The following is a 23208-nucleotide window of genomic DNA, read 5'->3' on the forward strand; positions in this document are numbered from 1 at the left end:
GAGAAGATGATAAGAAATTTTTGACTACTACAAGCATCATGATGTGTTTGTTGGATTCAGGAAGTTATTTTAATTTACATAGTATGGATTGGTTTGTTCGATCTGATTAAATATGTTATTTTTTTTAGGTATTTTTCTTCTGAAGGTGACTTAAATGCAGATTGTGATAAGTTGTTATTGTGATTCATGGTTCTGTTTGGACGTCGAAATTGTGGTTTTTGTTTTATCAACAGAATTTGAGTATTTTATGAAGTTAATTTATGGCTCTGCTTGGAAATTAAAAATTAATAGGCTAACGGGTTAGACCAGGCCATTTGCTTTTTTATTTTTATTTTTTATAAATGAGCCAAGTCAGGCTAACAGTTAGACTCGTACTATGCTATTAGGCCAGGTCATATTGGAATTTTTTAGCATAGGCTTGGGCTTTTTGGGACAAATCTCGGCCCAGCCCAGTCCACTTACACCCTTAACCGTGAAGATTGTCTAGTCTATGACTCTGATGGAGAACAAGATTATGATGACGATCCAACCAATGATGACTCTGATAGAGAATAAGACTGTGATGGTGATCCAATCTCTGATGATTACAACGGAGAACAACATTGTGCTGGTGATCCAGTATATAATAACTTCGATGGAGAACATAAATATGGAAAGCCAAAGGACTATGTTGAATATAATGATGACTCTGATAGAGAATAAGACTGTGGTGGCGATCCAATCTGTGATGATTACAACGGAGAACAACATTGCAATGGTGATCCAATATATAATAACTTTGATGGAGAACATAAATATGGAAATCGAGAACAATATGTTGAATACGATGATGATTGTGAAGATAGTGAGATTTTATCCTTACTCCAGGCCTTTGTTTATATGGTATCAGAAGATATGCCCCTTGAGTTATCACCTATGAGTGACATTCAATATTGTATTGATTTTATTCCAGGATAGTTGTCATTCCCAATCAAGCAATACAGAGAATAAGTCCAAAAGAACATGAAGAGTTACAGAGATAAAGGTAGGAGTTGTTAAAAAAAGGTGCAATATGGGAAAGCATGAGTCTATGTGCAATTCTAGCCTTGTTGGCTCCTAAGAAGGATAGATCATAGAGAATATGAACAGATGGCAGAGCTGTCAACAAAATCACCATAAAGTTTATATTTTTTATCATATGTTTTTATTATTTAATTGTTGTATTACATGAAGCGATTATCTTCTCATAGTACCGGAAGAATTGCCACCTGGATTACCACGTGAAAAGGTTAATACCAGTGAAGAAAAAATAGATTCGAAGGCAGATCTTTTCCAAGCAGAGGATGATGATGCACTTACAATTGACTTACATCATGGGAAGATTTAGATTTGGAATGTAATTTGATTTCTTATTAATCTTTTAATTATTAGGTTGATTTGATTTTAATTATTTCCTTATTTTAGGTGTGTTTAATGCTCATTGATTTTTAATCAGATATATTTTAATTATTTGAACGAAAGTTTTTAATGCATACTTTGATTGTGTTTTTGGGTTATTTGACACCTTATAAAAGGGTGTTTATGACTTTATTTGTAGCTTGTTGAATTTTGAATAATGATTATTATTTTTGAGAACAAGGATTCTCTTTTATCGAATCCCAAATTCATTTGTTAAGTTAACTTTATGGGTAAATAAATCAAGGGAAAAATTAAAAAAAAAAAAAAAAACCTGTGATTTTGTTTGACCCCTATACTTTTTTTAATCATTTACCCCATATTATTTTTTCTATCCAAACTCATCATTAACACTATTAGAAACTTGACTTATTGTCCTATTTTACCATTCTTACAAGGCCAAATTATATATGTTACAAACTAAGGTAATTAGAAGTTCAAAATTTCCAATCAATAAAAATTCTAATTAATTTATAAGGTCTAACAAAAAAGAAAAAATAAGAAGAAAAAATAAGGCCAAATATGTTAAGAAACTTACAACACTTACAAAAAAGATTAAAAGTAAAAAAATTAAAATAAAATATAAGGAGAAAAAAAGATCAAATATGTCTAAATTAAAAAGAAGAATATAGATATAGAAAAAAAAAAGTAGGGAGGTTCTTACTTCTTAAACTTTTTTCATAAATTAATAAGGGGGAATTCACAGAAAAACAATAATAATTAATATAGGGTAAAATTTCCCAGTATGCTAGTGCATGTGGTGTCTGTAATACCAGAGCCCTTAAACGAGAAGCAAATACTTTTTGTCTATGTTCAAAGCTTCAAAGCAAATATTTCAAATGGGAATAATTAGGGTGGATATATTTATTCGTATCTCTTTAATTAGTATCTTTCATCTTTTTCCTTGAACAAACATTTAAGTCACGCATGTACTAAAAGAAATTATTCAAATAATAAAAACTGACCACGCGATACGGTTATATGAAGGTAAGATAAAATGGCCAATTAAGTGCGCGGTCACCTTTATACCATTTATGTTCAGATAAGCGGGTAAAGTTGTTTGTGGGAGAAAAGAGAAAAGTCGAAACAACTAATGAACTAAATATTTTCCGTTCAGGACCAGGAACTGATTTTTTTCAAGATTATCTAGTCAAGAATGTGTTCGATCTTATGACAGTGGAAAGAAACGAATGCAAAGTCAACAAGGAATTCCATTATTAATACATTCCCAAAAAATAAATATGAAGAATCTGTTGTCATTTGCCAAAAATAAAACACGGATCGATAACACGACCTTCTAGGTTTGATTCGATGTCATTACCAATTTACCACGTAGCTCGGCTTATCCAATGAATAGTTTGATTTTATTCTTTTTAATCTTATATAGTTATATGGTTTTTTTTTTTTCCCAAAAAAAAAACAATGAAAGCTAGCATTGGTGAGCCCAATTATTATTTTGTTTAAAAGAAACAGCTATATCTTCATAGCTGACATAAACTAATATCACAAAGATACTGCCATTTGGGGGTTAAAATGCAAATTATTATGTTAATGGATACTTTCCAAACCATAGTCAAACACACACACACTAGCTAGGAACAATATACATTGCCACATTGGATCATTCACATTATCTACAATTCCTATTGGTTTACATATACAGATTAATCCATTCCATGCCATAGATGTAATGAGTCTCGGGCACGTGAAACACGTCATCGTCATATCCATCTACTCCAAACTCTCCAAGAAATGGTGGGTCCACAGCTTCCATTGACTGTGACTGTGACTGTGAACTGGAGCTGTTGCTTGGGACTCTGTCAGCACGCTCTAGTAGGCGCTGAATCTCCTTTTCTGCCTCGGAAAGTTGATCCTTAAGCTTCAACACCTACAAGCAATGGTGCCATATGATAGGGATTAAGATGTAACCAAAGATTAAAAAAGTTAAAGGCGCTGTGGTGGGAATATATTTATTTATTTATATAGAGACATGGTAGGTAGGTATTAATTAATTATAGGTTAATGGCGTTTCACGTGGGAACATATATCAATCACGTGTCTTCCGCTTCAAAAGTGGGCCTTGAGCAAGGCCCAACATGAGCTATCCTAATTATGCTGTACGGCACTTATCGAATAAAAATGGAAGAAACAGTGTCTTTTGTTGTCTACTAAGGTGGCAGTTTTCAGTTCCTTGTTAGTGGTGTTTTTTATGTTTTTGTATTTTTCCCTCATTAAGTTTTATCGTATGGCTGAGAACTTAAAGAGGACGATTTGGATTTCTTCGAGCCCAGAGCTCATCTGCACGTTCATTTGGTGGGTCTCAGTTTCAGCTCTTCACTTTTTTTTTTCTTTTTTTTTTCCCTTTTGTTATCTCATTTTCTCAGTTAGTTCTTTTTGCTTTGCCCTGAAGAACCGGTTGCATGCGGGTGTTTCTCTCTTTCAACACTAACGGGATTAAACTAATTAACAGAGAGAGCTTTTTTAAACGAAACTAATAAAGCAACGACTTCAAGAGCTAGAGAAACAATAAAGAATAAAGGCCAACAGAGAAGAAAAGTCGTGACATGCTAGCCCGAAATTGACGTTATCGTTGTGAGAAAGAAAATGCCACTTGCACGTTTTGAGTTCCCAGAAGACTACACCATATATAAAATCATACTCAGTACTGTCCCAACAAGTTTCCTAAGCACAAGAACTATGGACCAATGAACTGGCTCTCGCTTGCTAAATCACGATCTCTTGCTTTTAAATATAGTTTATTCGGAATTATCTTCTCGGGAACTAAATAATAACCTTAGTTTTATTAAAATTCTAGTTGAAATAAAATATGAGAAATTAAGAGAAAGAGGTGTACCTCAGTTTCCAGGCGACATTTCTCAAGCGTGGTGGTTTCATGGGCTTTTTTAAGAGTTGAGTACTCTTCTTCCAATTTTTTGTTCTTCCAACGAGCTCTTCTGTTTTGAAACCAAACAGCAACTTGTCGAGGATCCAAACCAAGCTCCATTGCGAGCTTGTCCTTCCTTTCGGACTCGAGTTTATGCTCATTTCCAAAGTTCTGTTCAAGTAGATTAACTTGCTCTTCACTGAGCTTCCTCTTCTTGTTGGCTTCCGCAGCCCCGTTTTCTCCTCCTTTGTTCTTCTTATTACGCCTGCGTCTTGGCTTCTTCTCCCCTGAAAAAAATATGTATAGACATGGAAAATTAAAAGAAGGCTCTTTCAATTTAATTTATGCAGTAAAATTGTGACGAATATATACAAGAAAATGTTAAAGACTAGTTTGAGCATGGATGCTAACCCTGTTCAGCAATTATTTGAGTGTATGCACCAGCAGGGTATAACTGAGAGATAAGCATCATATGCTCTTCGATATGTCGATGATTCATAGTGGTTTATCTGTATCTTATTAGTCTCTCTCTCTCACTCTATATATATATATATATTTCTTCCTAGCTCACTGGCTTGCTTCTCTTTTATCTCAAGGCCATTTAGATGTTCTCCTTAAAAGGGTGAAGAAATGTTTTTGGAGAGAAAACACGAACCTTCTGCATATTTATAGGCAAAATGATGCTTTTCCTCTTTGTTTGTGTGGAATGATGCGGGAGGTTCTCTTATAAAATGCCCCAAGTTGGGTTCAAATTTGCATATCAATGCCATTCTGTTTTTCTCTTTTATTATTTAATACTTGTCAAGACTGTGATTATACAAATAATTTATACACTTTCTTTCTCGCAAAGTTAAAAAAAAAATAGTTATATTTTTCCCCTTCATTTGTCGGACTACTAAAGAGTTATCTATACAAAGTGTAGCTGGTCATGTATACACACACGAAGGCACTAACTTATAATCATGAAACCCATCTCGTGTCGTTTTGATTTAATGAATGATGAATACAAAATGGAGTAATATTGCAAAACAAGTACAGATAATGGTGGTGTTTGTGTAGCGGAAATCATCTTTAAGTAAAGCTTTCCCGAATAAGTGATTAACAAAGAAACATAGGGTCATAAATTCATAATGGTGTGTGAGAAAAGGACAGATGGTCCTCAACTCAGACGCATACATTTTATTTTTATTTTTATTTTTTGGAGAAAAAAAATGGGGATGGATTGTGATCCCAAAGCAGACCACCTCGACCTTAATAAACAATGAGGAGAGGTTAGCCTCTGGATTTGGACATGTAAGTCACTTTTGTTGTCCAATTGGGTGGTACTCTCTAACTTCTATACGTTGCACTTAAGCCGCACTCATTCGGCTTAGCTCTCTAGCTTTGTGGTTAAGGGCAAGCGTACGTGGCTCGATGAGTGAAGATTTGAGACTTCCATGCTTGGCAATTACAACAACTTCCTCTCAAGCTGTCTCCCATCTCCAACATCCTTTAGGCATGTCGTCATTGTTGACGTAGTTACTTAGAACTTAAAATCTGATTTTTTTTTGGGTAGTTTCGAAACAAAAAAATGATCTATTGATATATGTATCTTATACTGCTCAAGTTATATATATAAATTACTATTATTGTCTACATTAATTATATTTTTAATACTATAATGAACGTAGTTTACGCATAATGGTGCAAATCATGTTTTTTATTCTAATAGCACCTAAATTTTCTCATTGTTGGGTTTTGCAATTCGAAGACAAAAGATGGGGACAGGGACAAGCTACACCATATTGGTACATATATCCAAAAAAAAAAAAAACATATTGGTACATGCGTACTGGGATCCAATAGCGAAACTACATACGAAGTCATACTATCTGTGGTATATATAAATGTGAAAAAAGTCAAATAAAACTAGCTCTTAGTTGCATGGTTTATAAAATGACATTTGCAATATATATATATATTCTACAGTAAATATAAATAAATTATCTACATTCGCTCTCAAAACGACATTGTTTTGGGTTGAAAAATTAAAAATTATAATAAAAAGACTATTATAACCCTGAAATAAATTATAATTACAAAAATACCTTGATTTTCGTCTCAAAATGACGTCGTTTTGGGCTCAATGTAGATTAGTTATCTACATTGACTGTAGAAAAAGTGAACTCATATATATATATATATATGAGACAGGATCATCTTACACCGGTGTAAGAATAATAAATCTTACACTAAATCTTAATCATTGATTTTCTACATTAAGATTTATTAGGTCTCACTCATTAATTAATTTTTGATTCCCAATAAATCTCAACCATTGGATGCACGGAAATCAACGGTTAAGATTTGGTGTAAGATTTATTATTCTTACACTGGTGTAAAATGATCCTGACCTTATATATATATATATATATATATATATATATATATATATATATATATATATATATATATATATGGATTATATTTATCTCATTTTACATTAGATAACTAAATTTCTTATACACATAAAAGATGGGTGGATCCCACTTCTTAACTATTTTCCTATGACATAAAAAAATTATTTTACTATATATATATGTGTGTGTGTGTGTTTTTGAATCGACACAATCACATATACACACGATCAAAATTGAAAAAAAGAGAAAGTGAAGAAAAAAAAGGCAACGATTTATCCTGATTCATCAAATATGGATTATGTCCAGTAATATGCACTATATTTTTCTTACCGCACTCGTTACAAGTCACTCAGTTTAATTAGAAACTCCAAGCAACAAAAGTTATTTATGGGCCCAAACCCAAACTACTAAGAGAATAAAATAAAAACAAAATAAGTTAGAGGCCCACAAAATGAGTCATCATCTGAATGCGAAGTATGAACTAAACCCAATAATATATATATATATATATATATATATATATATATATATATATATATATAGGGATAGAATCAATTTATACTAGTATAAAAATAATAAGTCTTATACCAAATCCTAACCATTGCTTCTCATGAATATAACGGTTGTGATATATTAAAAATTAATAATTAATTAATCACAATTGTTAGATTCATGGAAATCAAGGGTTAAGTTTTGATAAAATTTATTATTCTTAAATCATATCTTAACCATTGATTTTTATGCATCTAACAATTAAGATTTATGGATCATATATAACCCAATAAATCTTATTCGTTGGATGCACAAGTGTTAGTTGATCATGTGTTAGATCGTATAAAATTATTTTAAATTATGATGTTAATCTTCCACACTAAATTCCAAATATCCATTCCATTAAATTTTATTTAGTAATATAACTAAATATTAATTTGTTATCAATGTAATTTGGTTTTCATGTTTAAAATACCTCGATTTTATTAGCTATAAAAAATGTTATTAAAATAATTACAAAAACTGTTTATAATTAAAAGTTAATAAACTTGCACTTCAATTAACACCTATTTAAGTTTTTAAAATTCAATTTGACATAGTATTGAAAAAATCATCCAGGTTCTCGCAGCTGGAATATATATTTGAAAACAAGCATTTAGAAGGGAAGGGTTTCATTAAGAAACGAAGAGAAGAGGCGATATTGAGAAGATTAATATCCAAAGATTTTAATCATTTTATGGAATCTTTTTTAGTTAGTGTATTTATTTTATTTTATTTTTTGGCGGATCCATTTATAGGTAGTGTATTTGAAGTACGTACATAATTGCTGCCCATCTTTTCAGGCTAGTGAATTGGAACTGAATCCTGATAGCTTATGTACGTACCTCATTCTCAATTGCAAAATAGAAAAAAGAAAAGCTAGCTAGGCATCACGTTTATCTGGCTGTGGCACAACACAGGCAAATAACGTGGACGGTGCTCTCTGACTGCATTGTGTGTCACCCGTCACCACTTTATATCTCACTTTCCTTTGTTTCTTTTTCCTACCCCTGGCTGGCTTGTACAAAATTGGAGCGAGGCGTGGCAACAATCTAGTCAACCTTGCGGGGAATATTCAGATTCATTATGCTGGACAAGAAATAAAGCGGGTCCGCTTTGCCTGTCCTTCGAAAAGGGTTCTCTATCCTAAAATGTTGGTTTGATGAACTAGCATAAAGGTAGTATAGCTGGCGGGACGGGATCAATGAATTGGCGAGAAAAAATGAAAAATGTTTCCCTCATATTTTCTCCCTTGCTATCCATTAACCAATTCTTTCCAAGACATCTGTTTCCTCCCATATGCAATGATCAAACTAGCTTAGCTTTCAGGGTTCCCTACGGAGACAGTAGTTGTTGTAGTTTGCAGACTTTCTTTTTTATTTATGGTACAACTACAACCCTCTATCCCCACCATTCATTGGAGACCTCTCAACCCGTGGTACAAAATTGCATAGCTTCCAATCATGTCATTTTTTACAGAAAATTTCCCGTGAACACTAAGGTAATATAAAATAAATGAAGCAAAGTTTATGTATGGGATATATTTTTCTTATGTTGTAGGAAAAGAATTACCTCATGTTGTAGAAATAAAAGTATAAGTGGGACCCACATGTAAGAGGAGAGAGAAAAAAAAAAGTGGTGGGACCCAACCCTTTTTGTGTGTGTAGGAGAGATGTTTATCTCATGTAAAATGAGATAAACATAACCCTTTATGTATATATAATCTTAAACTAATAAAATTAAATAATTTAATCCTAATTAATCATAAAATTACATTTTCGATCATGTTATGTCTCATATTGGTTAAATATAAGGGTAATATATATCTTATATAACAGCAGATCAGTGTTTCTCCCGCAGGCACAAAAAACAATGGCTCTCTCTTGTATTAAACTTTCCCTTTCCATTCTTTGTGGGTCATACTTGTATACTGTGTCTGTACTAGAAGATTTGTAAGTTTGCTTATAAATCCCTAAATATAAAAGTCTAGTACGTATTAAAACTTGAGTCACAAAACTTTCTTAGTCAAATTTTTTTGGCATTGGCCCTTGTGTTGTTAACAACTATATGTTGTTTATACCAGTTATAAACAGTATTAAAATATTTTAAAAAAAATGATATGATAATATATTATTAAATAATAAAAGTAGCAATAACTCATCAAAATTAAACTCAACGACAAAAAGAAAATTTTAAAAATTCACTAATATCTCCTACTCATGACATGAGTTATGAGCCGTTCATTCGTTCGAAGCCAGAGAGTTGAGTGGGACACGAAGCTGAAGCCAAGTCAAAGTGTTTGGAAAAAGTAGCTAAAAGTTGAAGCACAAACCACTGCAGGGAGAGTGAGGGAGATAAAGCCGCATCGTCCATTCCAAAGAGACGCACATGGATGCAACTCAAGGACCTTAACGCGTGTCACCTCCCCTTAAGAACATTAGGGGACCACATACTCTATCCACATTCCACGCGTAAGTTTTGTATTCAGTTAAACACTGTTGATAGCAGAGAGTTCCTGTTCACTCCTCTTCCCCCACCCAATCACTGCCTCTCTCTGCTTACGTTAACTTATTCGAAATTCTACCTACACCAACCGTAGCCGCCACACTTGACAACGCCCACACTCAAGATCCATCCCAAATTTACATTCATTGCTCCGTTTTAATTTTTGTCACTCACTCTTCTTGTACACACACACACACACATATATCAATGTGCAATGGATTTGATTTTACTGGCGTGAATAAGAGTTACAAGATAAAAGATTACCTAATATGGTGAAAGTGTCTTCCTCTAGACTATGAAAAGATAAAGGCTTCCTAGCTTGTCAAAAATTGGCGAAAGAGTAATACCCCAGTACATGTAGAAAGAGGATGGATTCAACGAACCAATCCACAAAGATACAAAGTAAGAGGTAAATTTGTCAACAGTGTCGGGAGCTATGGGGAACTGATTGGTATGTATCTTTGTTCACATCATATACCTAGGTGCTCACATCGTTTTCAAGCCAAAAGTGAAACGGATGTGATTTGGCATTTTTCTATTTGTGAGGGGTGAGTTGGAATTATCGTTATGGTGAATACAACAGACATATTTATATTTAGTAAAATAAGATAAGATGAAATTGTAAACTAAAGCAGGATGTTTCGTCAAGTTTACTAGAGTTAAAGTAAAGATAAAGGCGGTAATTAAAGGATAAGGATGAAGATGATAGAGAAAGGTCAGCAGTCAGAAGAAAGAGAGAGATTCGCTCTTAAGTTTTTCTTTTTTTTTTTAGTGCAATAGATTCGCTCTTAAGTTATACATGCTGGCAGCTGAAGTTAATTTTGTGCTTAATTAATTCGGCATTTATTTAATGGATAATATATGCCAAAGAAGATGCGCGTGGCACTGACGGGATTCCTCTGGTTATGCTTTTTGAGTTGTTTGTCAGTCTATAAATCTTAACTTTCACTAAACTAATCAATCAACTAAATAAAAAGGGGCTTAAACAAGTGGGTGTCATATTTATTCCGACACCTCCAGCCCTTGTTTCCCATCTTCCAACTTTCATTTAGTTCGCTCAGGTATCTCATTTCAGTCACACACCCTGGCTAATCAAAGGTGCATTCCCTTGATTATGATATACAATTATATGCTTAAACATACCTAAAGCATATTTGGATGCACCTCCTCAACCCAACATTCGTGAACGATTAAATCTAATAATAATGAGCTAGCTAGTCTGTTTAATTTCCCTCCACTCTCTCTCTCTTTTTTTTCTTTCTTTTTTATAAAGAAGCATGATTCAGTGCTAGTGGTCCCTCTTTTGTGATTTTTATAATATTCATTACACATGACCCAAGTCTAACAATTTTTATGGGCGGCTGTTTATTAACACTTACTCTCTACTACCACCTTTTGAGTGAATAGACATCACAATTCTTAATAGAAATATCGAGCAAATTAAGAACACCTTTAGGTCTTCCCCAGACCATCGTTTCATCCTTGCTTGTATATTTGTAATAATAGATATATTTATAATAATAGATATATTTATAATCATCAGGACCAATCAAGCCAATAGGTTCGCATTTCGTGTTCGTGTTATTTAACACATGGAACCAATAGATCCTTATGCCTCCAATAGATATATTTGCATGGATAATGATATTCAAATAACGATGCATATGACTGATATGAACAATGTCATCGCGCGGTCAATTTTTTTGTGTTGTATCCGCCACCCACAATACACTTCCATGTTTCCCTCCTTTCAGACTAATCCCTTTCACGCCTTAGCCTCTAAATATGTTTTTTTATGTAATTCAATTCCAATAGCAATATTTTTTATGTAATATATCTAGGCTTGGTTTGCGCAACTAAACGATACGGTTTCTTTCCTTCTTTCATTTTTTTTTATTAAACTTTGTTTAACCTTTTGTCCTAGTCTTCAGCAACCCCTAAATTGCGCCATAATTTCAGCAATTATCTAGCTTCCGTCACTTAGACTTAGGCTAATTGAGCTCTAACTTCAAGGTTGAGGAACAGTGGCTCACGCACTCTACGCAACACGAGCCAATCACCACACGTACGAACCGAAGCATTAACATTGGTTCACGGCAATCAAAGGTTTACGTCAGCGCGTGTTATTGTGTTAGAGAAAGTGAGAAAGTGACTAGCCATCAACTAATTACCCAACCCCATTGGTGAAAAGATGTAATGGTAGTGTAGTCAAATACTACTAGAAAAAAGAAAGGAAAGAAAAGTCATTAAAAAAGAGCTGAGCTTTCCATTGGAAAGCAAAGCCCTAGCAAGTCACTTTCATCAAAAGCTTGAAATGCCCACATTAAATATGATTAGATATAAGGATTAATGTTTCTCATGTTATATGAAATAATCTTATCTATAAGTAATACATAAAATTATATGGAGCACGTGTGGAATCATATAAAAAAAAAATATAAATTTCATGTACTTTTATGTGAAAATATTAATTCCTTACATATATATGTAAACACGAGGGATGATCCGTTTATAAATTTTTTTGACAAATTTTTACAAATTACACTATCTTCTCGCGGGAGAACATAGTGAAATTAGTGTTCTCCCGAAAATGATAGTGTAATTTGTAAGAGTTTATAAACAAAAAAATTTGTAATTATACCTGCAAACATATATAAAGGTTAGATTATTCTCTATACTTAAAAGCAAGAAATCTCCATACAGCTAAGTCAGTATCTTCGAGAGAGAAGTATAATAATCAAAGATTCTATTACTTGATTTAACTTTTTTAATCCTTTAATTAATCGTGATTAAAGAAAGAGCAATCGTACGAAACGTGGCAGGTGGACTAGTGGGGATGTGGCGTTGCTTCGTCCTTCGATTCCAATTGATTTCACTCTCTTTAAGGGATTCCAAGCTGGCTGTCTTTCATTCTGTAAACTACCACTGACCTAAGCACATGGTTGCCACTGATATTGTTGTTATCTTTTCATTAGTTTTTTTTTTTTTGGCTATAAATTTGGAAATGTGCATGGGGCTAGCTAATAACCAATGCTTTCAATTACCATTGAGAACAATGTTACACACGGGACACGTGTTAGGCATAAAAAATAGCCGGTTGTCCCTCCAGCAGATATATGGAATCTCTGGCCTAAAGAAGAACATTACCTAGATTGATCTCTCAGGTGTCCTTTGATCCCAAGACAACTAAACAAGACTTCTCACCCGTTCTTTTCCTCCACTTTTATATTTTAACTTTGTATGATGCAACACAATGCTTCGTTTGTGGTTTAGTACTTTGGATAATATGTGAGTCAGCGACTCAGGAATTATGCACTTGAATCAATTGAATGGCACTAGTTGTGTGTGAATTTATTACTATACCTGATATTGTCCTTGACTTTAATTAGAACTTTAGAAGTAAATTTGGATTAGCTAGTAAAATACGGATATGTGACGACCTTATAAGGTAAGCTTCTACTATCCTTTATCGACCTGATGAGCTTCTTTGGGAATTTTTTGAAAAGAATCTAATAGCAAAACTAAAAAGAGTCAGTCGCGAAATTATTTAATCTAATTCTTTTAATTGTACCCAAAAAAGTTTAAGTAACTACCTACAGTTACAGAACAAGTCATGTAAGACTTTTCTTCTGTTTAATGCAACGTGTTCCACCATGTAACATGTATTCTCCGCCGGCTTTTATGGAAATACGTGAAGGGAGAGACTTTAAAACAGATAGGGTAATAACCCATCAGAGTCTCAGACAATGTGAAGGATAAGGTCACACGTTATGATATTGTCTCACCCAAACAATATGCAAGTGGCTGAGGCAGAATACATTGTTCCTAAAAATGTAAATCAATTAATTTTGATTACAGAAATTATTTTTAAATTAGCTAGATAAAGAGTCTTAATGTTAAAATTTGTAAGTTTCGAAATTCTTTTGGTCGGTGTAATTAATTTTATAAACTAGGTTGAATTGACAAATCATATAGTTTGGGCTTCTAGAATATGACGCTCTTGGGGTTTTTTATTTGATTGTATCGAAAGGCTCAATGAATTGAGATTTTTCTATTGGGTTGGGTCATTTCGGGAAAAGCAAATCATTTATAATAAAGAAGATGAACTTTAAGAGAATGATTCGGAGTTCTTGTCTATGTCCCATAGAAACTGTCTACCTGAGACTATCTCTTGGCCCGTAGGTCTTGACACAAGGTTAGAATTCTAGCTCTTTCAGAGTGGTTTTGTTTTTTTGTTTCATCGACCCAAACATGCCAATATTAGCACTGATAGTACGTAAATGTAAATCGCTATTCAAGCAACTATTCAGAGTTCTTAGAGCTCCTCGTAAGGCTTGTTGTAATGCCAAAGGAATCATTACCGCAGGACATAGAGGGAGAGGTCATAAGCGTCTATACCATAAAATCGATTTTTGACAGAATGAAAAAGACATATATGGTAGAATCATAACCATATAGAATAAGAACAACTCAAAAAGATAAAGAAGTATCGTTAATTTATTCATGCTCGTTCCAAGTTTGAAGTACCACTTGTACAAATAAGAATCCCCTCGTTACAGGATTTCTTCTTCATATAAATAGATATAGGATCTATAGAGCAATTATTAAAAAAAAAATCATATAATTACATGATTCTTTGTAAATTTGAGAATGACTCTATATATATGTTTATCGGGTTAAGCTCAATTTGATAAGTATGTTAGATTGTTATAAATAGCTACATAACTTATGCTCATTATGAGTGTAAATTAAAATTGCTATTATATTTATGAAGTCATGATATTTCATCCATTCTTAACACTCTAACAACGCACTCTTCCCATAAGTTCTTAATTATAAAGCGAAAATAGGAATGAAAGATCGTGTTCTTAGAATGGATACATATGCACGACATTCTTATATGATTTTTTAAGGTAACTAATTTATAAGATGTCTTTAAGAGGTAGGAGTGTTCACCGATCCAATTCAAAATAAATTGTAAAAATCAAAAACTGGAAAATGAAGAAACCAAACTTTTTTATTAGATTATATCGTTTTTCGGTTTTGATTTTGAAAACCAATGAAATCCAAACTGAATCGAACTTACACTCACAGTTTTATTTGTGAAATAATAAAATTACCCGTAAAACGAAGATTAAGCAATATATGATAATTAGCTACATTTATTGCTGAATTTTTTTACGGACGTGTATTTGTTGTTTTAGAAATTTTAAGTTTTTTTACTAATAATTTTTAATTTTGACTATATTACGACTTATGAAATGAGATATTTAATTAATCCTTACAGTTTATTTATTACCTCTTAAAAAAAATCTGATTAAATTCAAACACTTTTTTTTGGTAGAATTCAAATGGCTTTAAATTGGATTAGATTTTAGGGAAAACTTAACAAAAAAAACCCTATAAATTTCTTCAGAATCACTTATTTCCCTCCCTAAAAATTTTAATTATTTACACCCTTACTTAAATTTTTTTATTACTTACTCCCATAACTTGATTTTCCATCCAAGTCAAAGTTAACAGAGTTAGTCTTTTTAAAAAATACCAAAATTATCCTTAAAACAAAAAAAAATTGTTGAATTGTTGATTGGGGTCGGTTATTGTCTTCTATACACACACATATATACATATATATATATTGAATGAATCAAGAACTCGCAAATCAACAATTTGAACTCGCAAATGGTATGGAACTCGCATAACTGAACTCGCAAATTCAATATATATTTTTATATATATATATATATATATATATATATATATATATATATATATATATATATATATACATTGATCGCATTTGAATACCATTGATTTCATATCAGATTTGTGATATGAAACTGCGTTTAATTCTGTTATATAGAGAATACAAATCACTCAAATACAACCAAATAGAATGGAGATTTACCAGTCCAAATCTTTGAGTGTTGTGTGTTTCTTCAGAACCCGAATTATATAAGCATCTACCGACTAATCAGAAGCAGGGGCAGTGGAGTGTAAGAACAATTAAGATTTCACTCCTCAATGACTATCTCTTGTCAGCAATAAGGTCGAGTGTTGTGTGTTACTTTTCTTTAAGGGTAGTTTTGATATTTTTTAGAAAGACTAACTCCGTTAACTTTAATTTGGATAGAAAATCAAGTTAGGGGAAGTAAGTGATAAAAAAGTTTTGAATAGGGGTGTAAATGATTAAAATTTTTGGGGAATGGTAAGTGATTCTGAAGAAATTTACCAGGAGATTTTTTGAAGTTTTCCCTAAGTTTTATTATAAGTTTGCATGAAGTTTAAATCTAATCAAAATCTTTTTAATACTTTTTGCATGAAAGTATCGATCCGTGTCAGAATATCTAATGGTCATTATAGTTTTACATGGTTTCAAGAAAAAGAAAAATAATCGGAAAATGAAATCAAATTTTCTTTTCAAATTTTTAAACAGACATTTCAGTTAGAAGTATACTCCATCAGAACAAAGTTTTCAACCCCAAGTTTTCATATGTTTTTACTAATCACTTACAAAAATATCAGATTAATTTTATTGTATTCATATTTTTAAGAATTTACAAATAAAACGTTGAAAATAAAACAAAAAAAATAAAAATTCAGTGAATATATTTTATTTTTCATGATTTTTTGAAGAAAAAGCTGAAAACTTGTTGTTTTAGCAGTTCCTTAACAAAATCTTGAAAACAGGAAATAAACTAAATATACGATCGATGACATCTCTGTAATTATTAATAAAATATACCAATTAAACATAAAAATAAAAATTAACAAACCACACTTAATGTAGTATTTTATCAATTAAAAATTATTAAAAAAAAACACCCCTTAATGTAGTATTTTTTTTCACTACAATTAATGAATATGATATCTAAGATTTGTAATCAATCATTACATCAGTTTTGTTGTTGTTTTTCCTTTTTTCGGCCTTTTTTTTGTGTATAGTGGGCTCATATGGTCTTTCAAAGACACAAAATGGGCACTAGGCCCTAACCCAATCAGAGAATTTCAATTCCCAAAACACACAGAAAAATTATGCGGGCTGAGCTTATTCACGCAATAAATCAATTATAAACCTTTCTCATCTATGAGGCCCGGCAAAACGTTGTGGGCTAGTTCGAAGAATCGAAGGCTACATTTGCAAATTGCAACCCTCGCTCGTCGTTTGTAAAGGGAAGTTATCACTTATTAGCACGAATGAATCAATTTCAATTAATTAAAAAATAGCACTAAAATAAAGTAAACGAATAAATGGGCCGTTTTTGTCTTGGTTGAGAAGTCAGTCAAATTTGCATGTTTAGACAATGCTGTTAATATTTTCATATAATTTGCATATATATGTAAAATAAAATAATTTGACGACTCCTATTAAAGTAGTTACTCCGATATTGAATATGACTCACTTTTGCCTAGATAAAAAATTTATATAAGTGAAATATTCGGAAATTGATTTAAACATCACTTAACTACAATAAAAGAAAAGAAGTTTTATATGACTATGTATATTAAATAAAAAGCTAACAAAATGCATGTAAGGGGATTATACTATTCTATAGTGTAAGTAATACATTAGTGAAGAGTTGGTGGTGCGTATAAAATGGAACATAAATAGTAATACATCAAATCAGAACATCTCAACATAGGTACTGATAATAATAATACTGGAAATTAGACTAATGTAGTCTGACGTGGATGTCTCGACATTATCTTCAACGAAGAATTTGGAGGCTATCAAAATTGTCAATCGTTTCTAGAAGTTGCCATTGGCATTTCCAAGTGCTTAATTGTCGTTCACGATAATCAAATAATTTAAATTAAGAAACGCATCGATTTTGTTTATTCTTTTCTCCTTAAGCAACCAAACCAACCCACCCTTCAAGAGCAAGTATTAGATAAAATATTAATAAGAAAAAGCGACGCGGATTGTCCATTTTCGCGTGAAAGTAGGGATGGAAGAAACGAACGCATTAAGCTACTAATAATAAGTGTCGTACATAGAGAGCAGAGCAGCGTCGTCGTTTCGATTAGGTTGGGGACGTTTATTATCTTTTATTTGAATGCCACTCCTCCAGCGAAGCGAGAGTGACATCACCAATCATTCGAATATACTCAAAACAAGTCCGAAACTCAACTCTAAGCTCTGAAATTCAGCTTTCGAAAATTCTTCATTGTTAGGCAACTCTGCTCTCTTCAATTCTCATTTTACATTCCCAATTTGGCTTCGGGTTTTTAATTTTGCTTGCTCTTTGATGGGGAAAGGAGGAGGCTGCGTTCCCAGCAAGAAGAAGCCACCGCCTGTCGCCGGAGATTCATTGCCGGACGTCGCCGGAGGATCGGGTACTGCGCCGATCCCGGTCCAGGAGAACACAGTAAGCGAGGGAACCGATGCGCCAATACAGGAAACGGTGACGTCGGTTTCTGTTGATACCAAATTGAAGGTCTTCATTGTGTTCTATTCCATGTATGGACACGTTGAAGGGCTGGCGAGGAGGTTGAAGAAGGGTGTGGACGGTGTTGAAGGTGTGGAAGGGGTTTTGTATAGGGTGCCGGAGACATTGCCGATTGAGGTCTTGAACCAGATGAAGGCACCGCCCAAGGACGAAACCATTCCGGAGATAACGCCGGCGGAGCTTCCTGCCGCCGATGGGGTCTTGTTTGGGTTTCCGACGAGGTATGGTTCCATGGCAGCGCAAATGAAGGCTTTCTTTGACTCAACGGGGCAGTTATGGAAGGAGCAAAAACTTGCAGGGAAACCAGCTGGCTTCTTTGTAAGTACTGGCACTCAAGGAGGTGGTCAAGAAACTACAGCGTGAGGATTCTTTCTTTCTTCCTTTTTTTTTACCATTTTCATGTCTAAAATAAAATAAAATAAAATCTTCTTTGATGTATTAGACTCATGGTGTTAGTTAACTTGTCACATGATAATCCAGGTATTAGAACTTTGAATTGTTCATGGATCCCAAGCTTTGCATCATAGGTATAAAGATTAGGTTGTCTCGAATCCGAACTAGTAGTTTTGTATGCCTTGATCTTATTGTGAAGAGGGCAAAGGTGGCCGTTTTCTAAGTTGACTTGATTTGACTTGAATAGCTCTCTTTTACATGAGATTATAGGTCAGATTTTGATGTACTTGACATTGATTGGATTGTAGATCATTATCATAAAAATTGAAAATGCCTAGTGGAATTGGCTGGTCTTATATATATATATATAATGTAAAGTCTGCTTGTTTACATTCGCAGGCTTGTATTCAGCATTGTTTCTTGTTTTTGTATGATGTGATTTTGCATGGCTTGTTTTCATAATTTCATACTGCATCATCTTTCTTTTTTATCCCCAATCGTCAAAAGAGAGAGAGAGAGAGAGAGAGAGAGAGAGAGAGAGTGCTAATATATTTTTGCTATTGTTTAGTATGATTGCTAGGGCTGCGATATTCATTTGCAAGATGCATGGCGTGTAAGAAGCATCTTTACAAGCACGGTAGCAAATTACTTAGTGGGTCAAATTATTAGCTCTTAAAGTTATATATTCGATGTTTATGGTCTTAATTTATGGGGAGCTTTCTTCTGGTATATCTGACAAGTTATCTCAGGTTTTCACCAGCTTTAATTGATGAGTGAATGAAACTTAAGAAAGTTTCAATGTATTCTTGAGTTCACGTGAGCTACATGTTATTTATTGTTCGTATTAGTATCGACATCACCAACCTATTGAGTTTTCAATTATAATGAGTAGATGATATCAAAAGATGGTTACTTAAAGTTCAGGGTAATACGCAAAGATTGTCAAGGGATAACCACAGTGGGGCAAACCTTTTTTTTTTTTTTAAAAAAAGTTATGCATAGATCAAGAGGCAAAAATTTCATTTCTTCCTATTCATTTGGGGGATGGTCTTTTATGTTGATAAGTTAACTGGAAACTCTTGTAGACAAGCAAGTTGAAATTGAATTGTAATTTATAGAAGTGCATGTCTGCTGTCTGACTTCCAAGACCATCATTCATTCTTCTCTACATTTCCAGAAACATATTTTATTTCACTTCATGATGGAAATTAGAACGGTCCCTTGGTGCTTGAAAAGCATTATGGAATTCTTAGTTTTGTGCTTTATATTGCAGTTGGACGGCAATCACTCAGTTGGCACACCATGGAATGCTGTATGTTCCTATTGGATATACCTTTGGACCGGGAATGTTCAAAATGAACTCAATTAGAGGGGGTTCTCCATATGGTGCAGGAGTATTTGCCGGTGATGGCACAAGAGAGCCAAGTGAAACAGAGCTTGCCCTTGCAGAGTTTCAGGGCAAGTATATGGCTGTTATAGTTAAGAGGCTCGCCCAGTCATGATGGTGTTTTCTTGATTTCATTCTATTCTTGTTGCTCATCTGTATTTTTTTACCTTTCTTTGTTGTCAAATTGGTTCTGGCATTAACCATTGCATTGCACCGAGGAATGGCAGCTCTGTTCCACCATCAATTCTGTTGAGAATGGGGATCCCATTTTGTTCTCGGTTCTGTATTCTTCTGGAAGCTGTAGATGTTTATAAAGTTATATCAAATATTAATGTGAATTTGTGTATCGTCATGTCTCCGTTTATTTTTTGGAGTGTTTTTGTGATTGAATATGTATTTTGAATTGGTATAATGAAATTGTTTTTATCTTCGAGGACCATCCGATAACTCGAGATTATGACATCAACTTGTTTAATTGTTGTTTAGATTGGAAAATAATTGATTATATTGGTTTGAATTTATTTGGGTATAATAAAGTAAAAATCACTTTTAATGTGTAGCTATAGGAATAATTATTAGTTATTTAATCTTACTTATTGTTTAAAAAAATTATGACAAATGATTAAGGTGGCGTTTGGTTCAAGTTTTTCAAATAGTTTCCTGTGTATATGATTTTGGAAAAGTACGACGTCCATGTTTGATAGACAATTTTGAAAATATTTCCCCGTAAAATGCAAGCATAAGTCATTGTTCTGAAAGACAACTTGGAGGTGGTATTGTGTATTTAGCCGGCTAAATGGCAAGAAGGCTAACCAAAAGCAGACCAAAATATCCTCATCTAAAGAGCAATGGCCACTTGTATTAATATTAAAAAATTATTATGGGGTTACTTTTGTAATTTTATACCATTTACCCATCAATATTTTATCTTCAACCAAACATACATTTCAAAAACTTTAATCAATTTTCTGGTAATATTTGGCCCAACCAAACAACTTTTTTTAACTTTCTCACCTAATTCACTTTTCTTGCTGATCTCTGGTAATTACATTTCCCTGATAAAAAAAATTTCACCTGAACCAAACGCTCCAAAAGACATTTGTGCGTAACAAATATTCCCATATAAGTTTGTTCACTTGAAAATGGAGATGCTCCATTCTCAAAATGCAGCATAGAATCACAGTCAGCGATTGAATTGAATATGACAGCAAAAAGCAGTCAAGACATCGTTGCATATGTTGGATTTTTTGGTCTAAATCTCATGGGTTATAAATAAAAAGTTTAATTTGAAAAGCTGTGTCTTTTTGTCGTTGAACGGATGTGTCTTTTCATGTTGAACATTGATAAGTTTCCAAAACACTATGTTTTTATGGTTAAAAAGAGTTCAAATAATTATTAAAATAGTTAAAAATATAATGTTAAAACAATAAAACAGTAAAGCAAAATGAATTGTCAACAAATAGAAGATTCTGAATATTTGTTGTTGTTTCAAGTTGTTGAAACTAGAATAACAAAGTGCCAATATGATAAGGACGAGACAACAGTGGAATCCGCGGAGCAATGAGAAAATTAGAAATTAAATAATAAATAAAATAAAAAGTGTAACGCTCGCTCCACTGCTCGCTAAAGCGAGCAAGTGGGCGAGCAGCTCGCAAAGTTGCTCGCTAAAGCGAGCAACCAACTCGCTAAGGTCTTCGCACAAGCGACCTATGGAGCGACCAACAAAAATAATGCTCGCTAAGTAGCTCGCTTTAGGGAGCTCCTTAGCAAGCAGGTCCAAAATTCAGAAGCCCACATTTTCTCTTTAAATACGAAGCGAAGGAAGCCGTGAAAGGGAATTTTGGAACTCTGAGAAAAACGAAGTCAGAGACGAAGACGAAGGGCAGGAGTGAAGAGGAATGCTGGAGCGTTGCAGAGGAGAAGGAAGGAGTCAATTCTGCACCATTGTTCATTACCATTAAACAAGTTTTATCATGAACCTCATTACTTTTACAGTAGCTTTAAATTCTGTTTTTATCACTATGCGTAGCTAATTTACTTTTAGTAGTTAGGAAGATACAGAACCAATGGGCTCTTAGTTGATGTTTGTTTATTCTTATGAACTACATTCTTGTTTCTATATTATGCAATCAATATGATAGTTATGCTTAGTTTTATTTATGACTTGATCACTCGTAGATAAACATATGAGTCATATATGACAATAGGATGTTGGTATGTGATTCTGATTGGTTGATTGCTGGAATTTGCATGATCTAGGGATAGACTTGTGAATTTTATAATTGTGAGTTCTTGCGTTAATACTTATTTTATGAAAAAGTACTAAGGGATTAGGCTTTGGATTAGAATAAAGAATTAAATTACTAAGGGATTGGGATTTAGTCAATTATAGAAAGAGCTTTTAATAGTTTAATCTTGAATGTAATCGTAAGAATATGCAAACTCGTTAAGAAACTATTGGCGAAGTTGAATTCTAACTACACCTTTTTATTAAAAATCTTAACTCAATTTCTAGTATTCTAAATTCTGAATTTAATTTCTAAAATATTAAAATAAAAAATAGTTTTACAAATCCTGCTTTTAATTAAATCACAATATTCTCAAGAAAACCTTTAATGATCGATCCAACTTTATTTAAATAAATATATTATTGCTTGGTCATCAGTCCTCGTGGGATCGACAACTTTCTTATCACTTTATTACTTGTACGACCGATACACTTGCCGAGTTCGTCAACAAACATGCATCTTTTCGTGTCGAACAGATGTGTCTTTTCATATCAGCAGATATGTCTTTTCGTGTCGAACAAATATGTCTTTTTGTATCGAACATATGTATCTTTTGTGTCGAATGAATGTGCTCTTTCATCGACAAAAATGTGCCTTTTGAGACCTTACGTTTTCTATAAATATATAGAGAGTTAGAATTTCATTTAAGTTTTTTTTCTATGCATTGTGCATCCATACCATAGTATTAGATAGTATGAATCATCTGACATTCAGTTGTGTTAGTTCGGGCTTCTGATCGGTAGTGCCATCGTTCTGAAGACACAATTTGTTCTATCTTGGAAGGCAATTGTTCAACATCCTTCGACATTCATAGAAGGAACAAATTGTCTTAAGGAGAGAACATTTGTTGGGTTCAAATTTATCTACGTATTGACATCTTTTTATATATATCGTGTGAGTTCGTTCCTTATTTTTATTACACCTTAATTATATATTT

General features: G+C 33.1%; 2 protein-coding genes across 3 annotated transcripts; one reads left to right on the forward strand and one right to left on the reverse strand.

Annotated features, from left to right (window-relative positions):
• Positions 1–3085: 3085 nt before the first annotated feature.
• On the reverse strand, positions 3086–4851 carry LOC133288597 (homeobox-leucine zipper protein ATHB-40). Its single transcript, XM_061486399.1, has 3 exons — positions 4730–4851; positions 4289–4605; positions 3086–3322 (listed from the first exon to the last, which is right to left on the reverse strand). The coding sequence occupies exons 1-3, from the start codon at positions 4815–4817 to the stop codon at positions 3086–3088; spliced, it is 642 nt and encodes a 213-aa protein (XP_061342383.1). The 5' UTR covers positions 4818–4851.
• Positions 4852–17867: 13016 nt separating this feature from the next.
• On the forward strand, positions 17868–20310 carry LOC133288560 (probable NAD(P)H dehydrogenase (quinone) FQR1-like 2). 2 transcript variants are annotated; one of them, XM_061486344.1, is made up of 3 exons: positions 17868–18050; positions 18192–18562; positions 19870–20310. In XM_061486344.1, the coding sequence occupies exons 1-3, from the start codon at positions 18003–18005 to the stop codon at positions 20096–20098; spliced, it is 648 nt and encodes a 215-aa protein (XP_061342328.1). In that variant the 5' UTR covers positions 17868–18002; the 3' UTR covers positions 20099–20310. The 2 variants fall into 2 exon arrangements, with proteins under 2 accessions (XP_061342328.1, XP_061342327.1); XM_061486343.1 differs by having other exon boundaries at positions 17868–18562.
• The last annotated feature ends 2898 nt before the right edge of the window (positions 20311–23208 follow it).

The sequence above is a fragment of the Gastrolobium bilobum genome, unplaced genomic scaffold, assembly GCF_033153095.1.
Source record: "Gastrolobium bilobum isolate Gb01-03AN ecotype WA unplaced genomic scaffold, APGP_CSIRO_Gbil_v1 utg728, whole genome shotgun sequence".
NCBI classification, from domain to species: Eukaryota; Viridiplantae; Streptophyta; class Magnoliopsida; order Fabales; family Fabaceae; genus Gastrolobium; species Gastrolobium bilobum.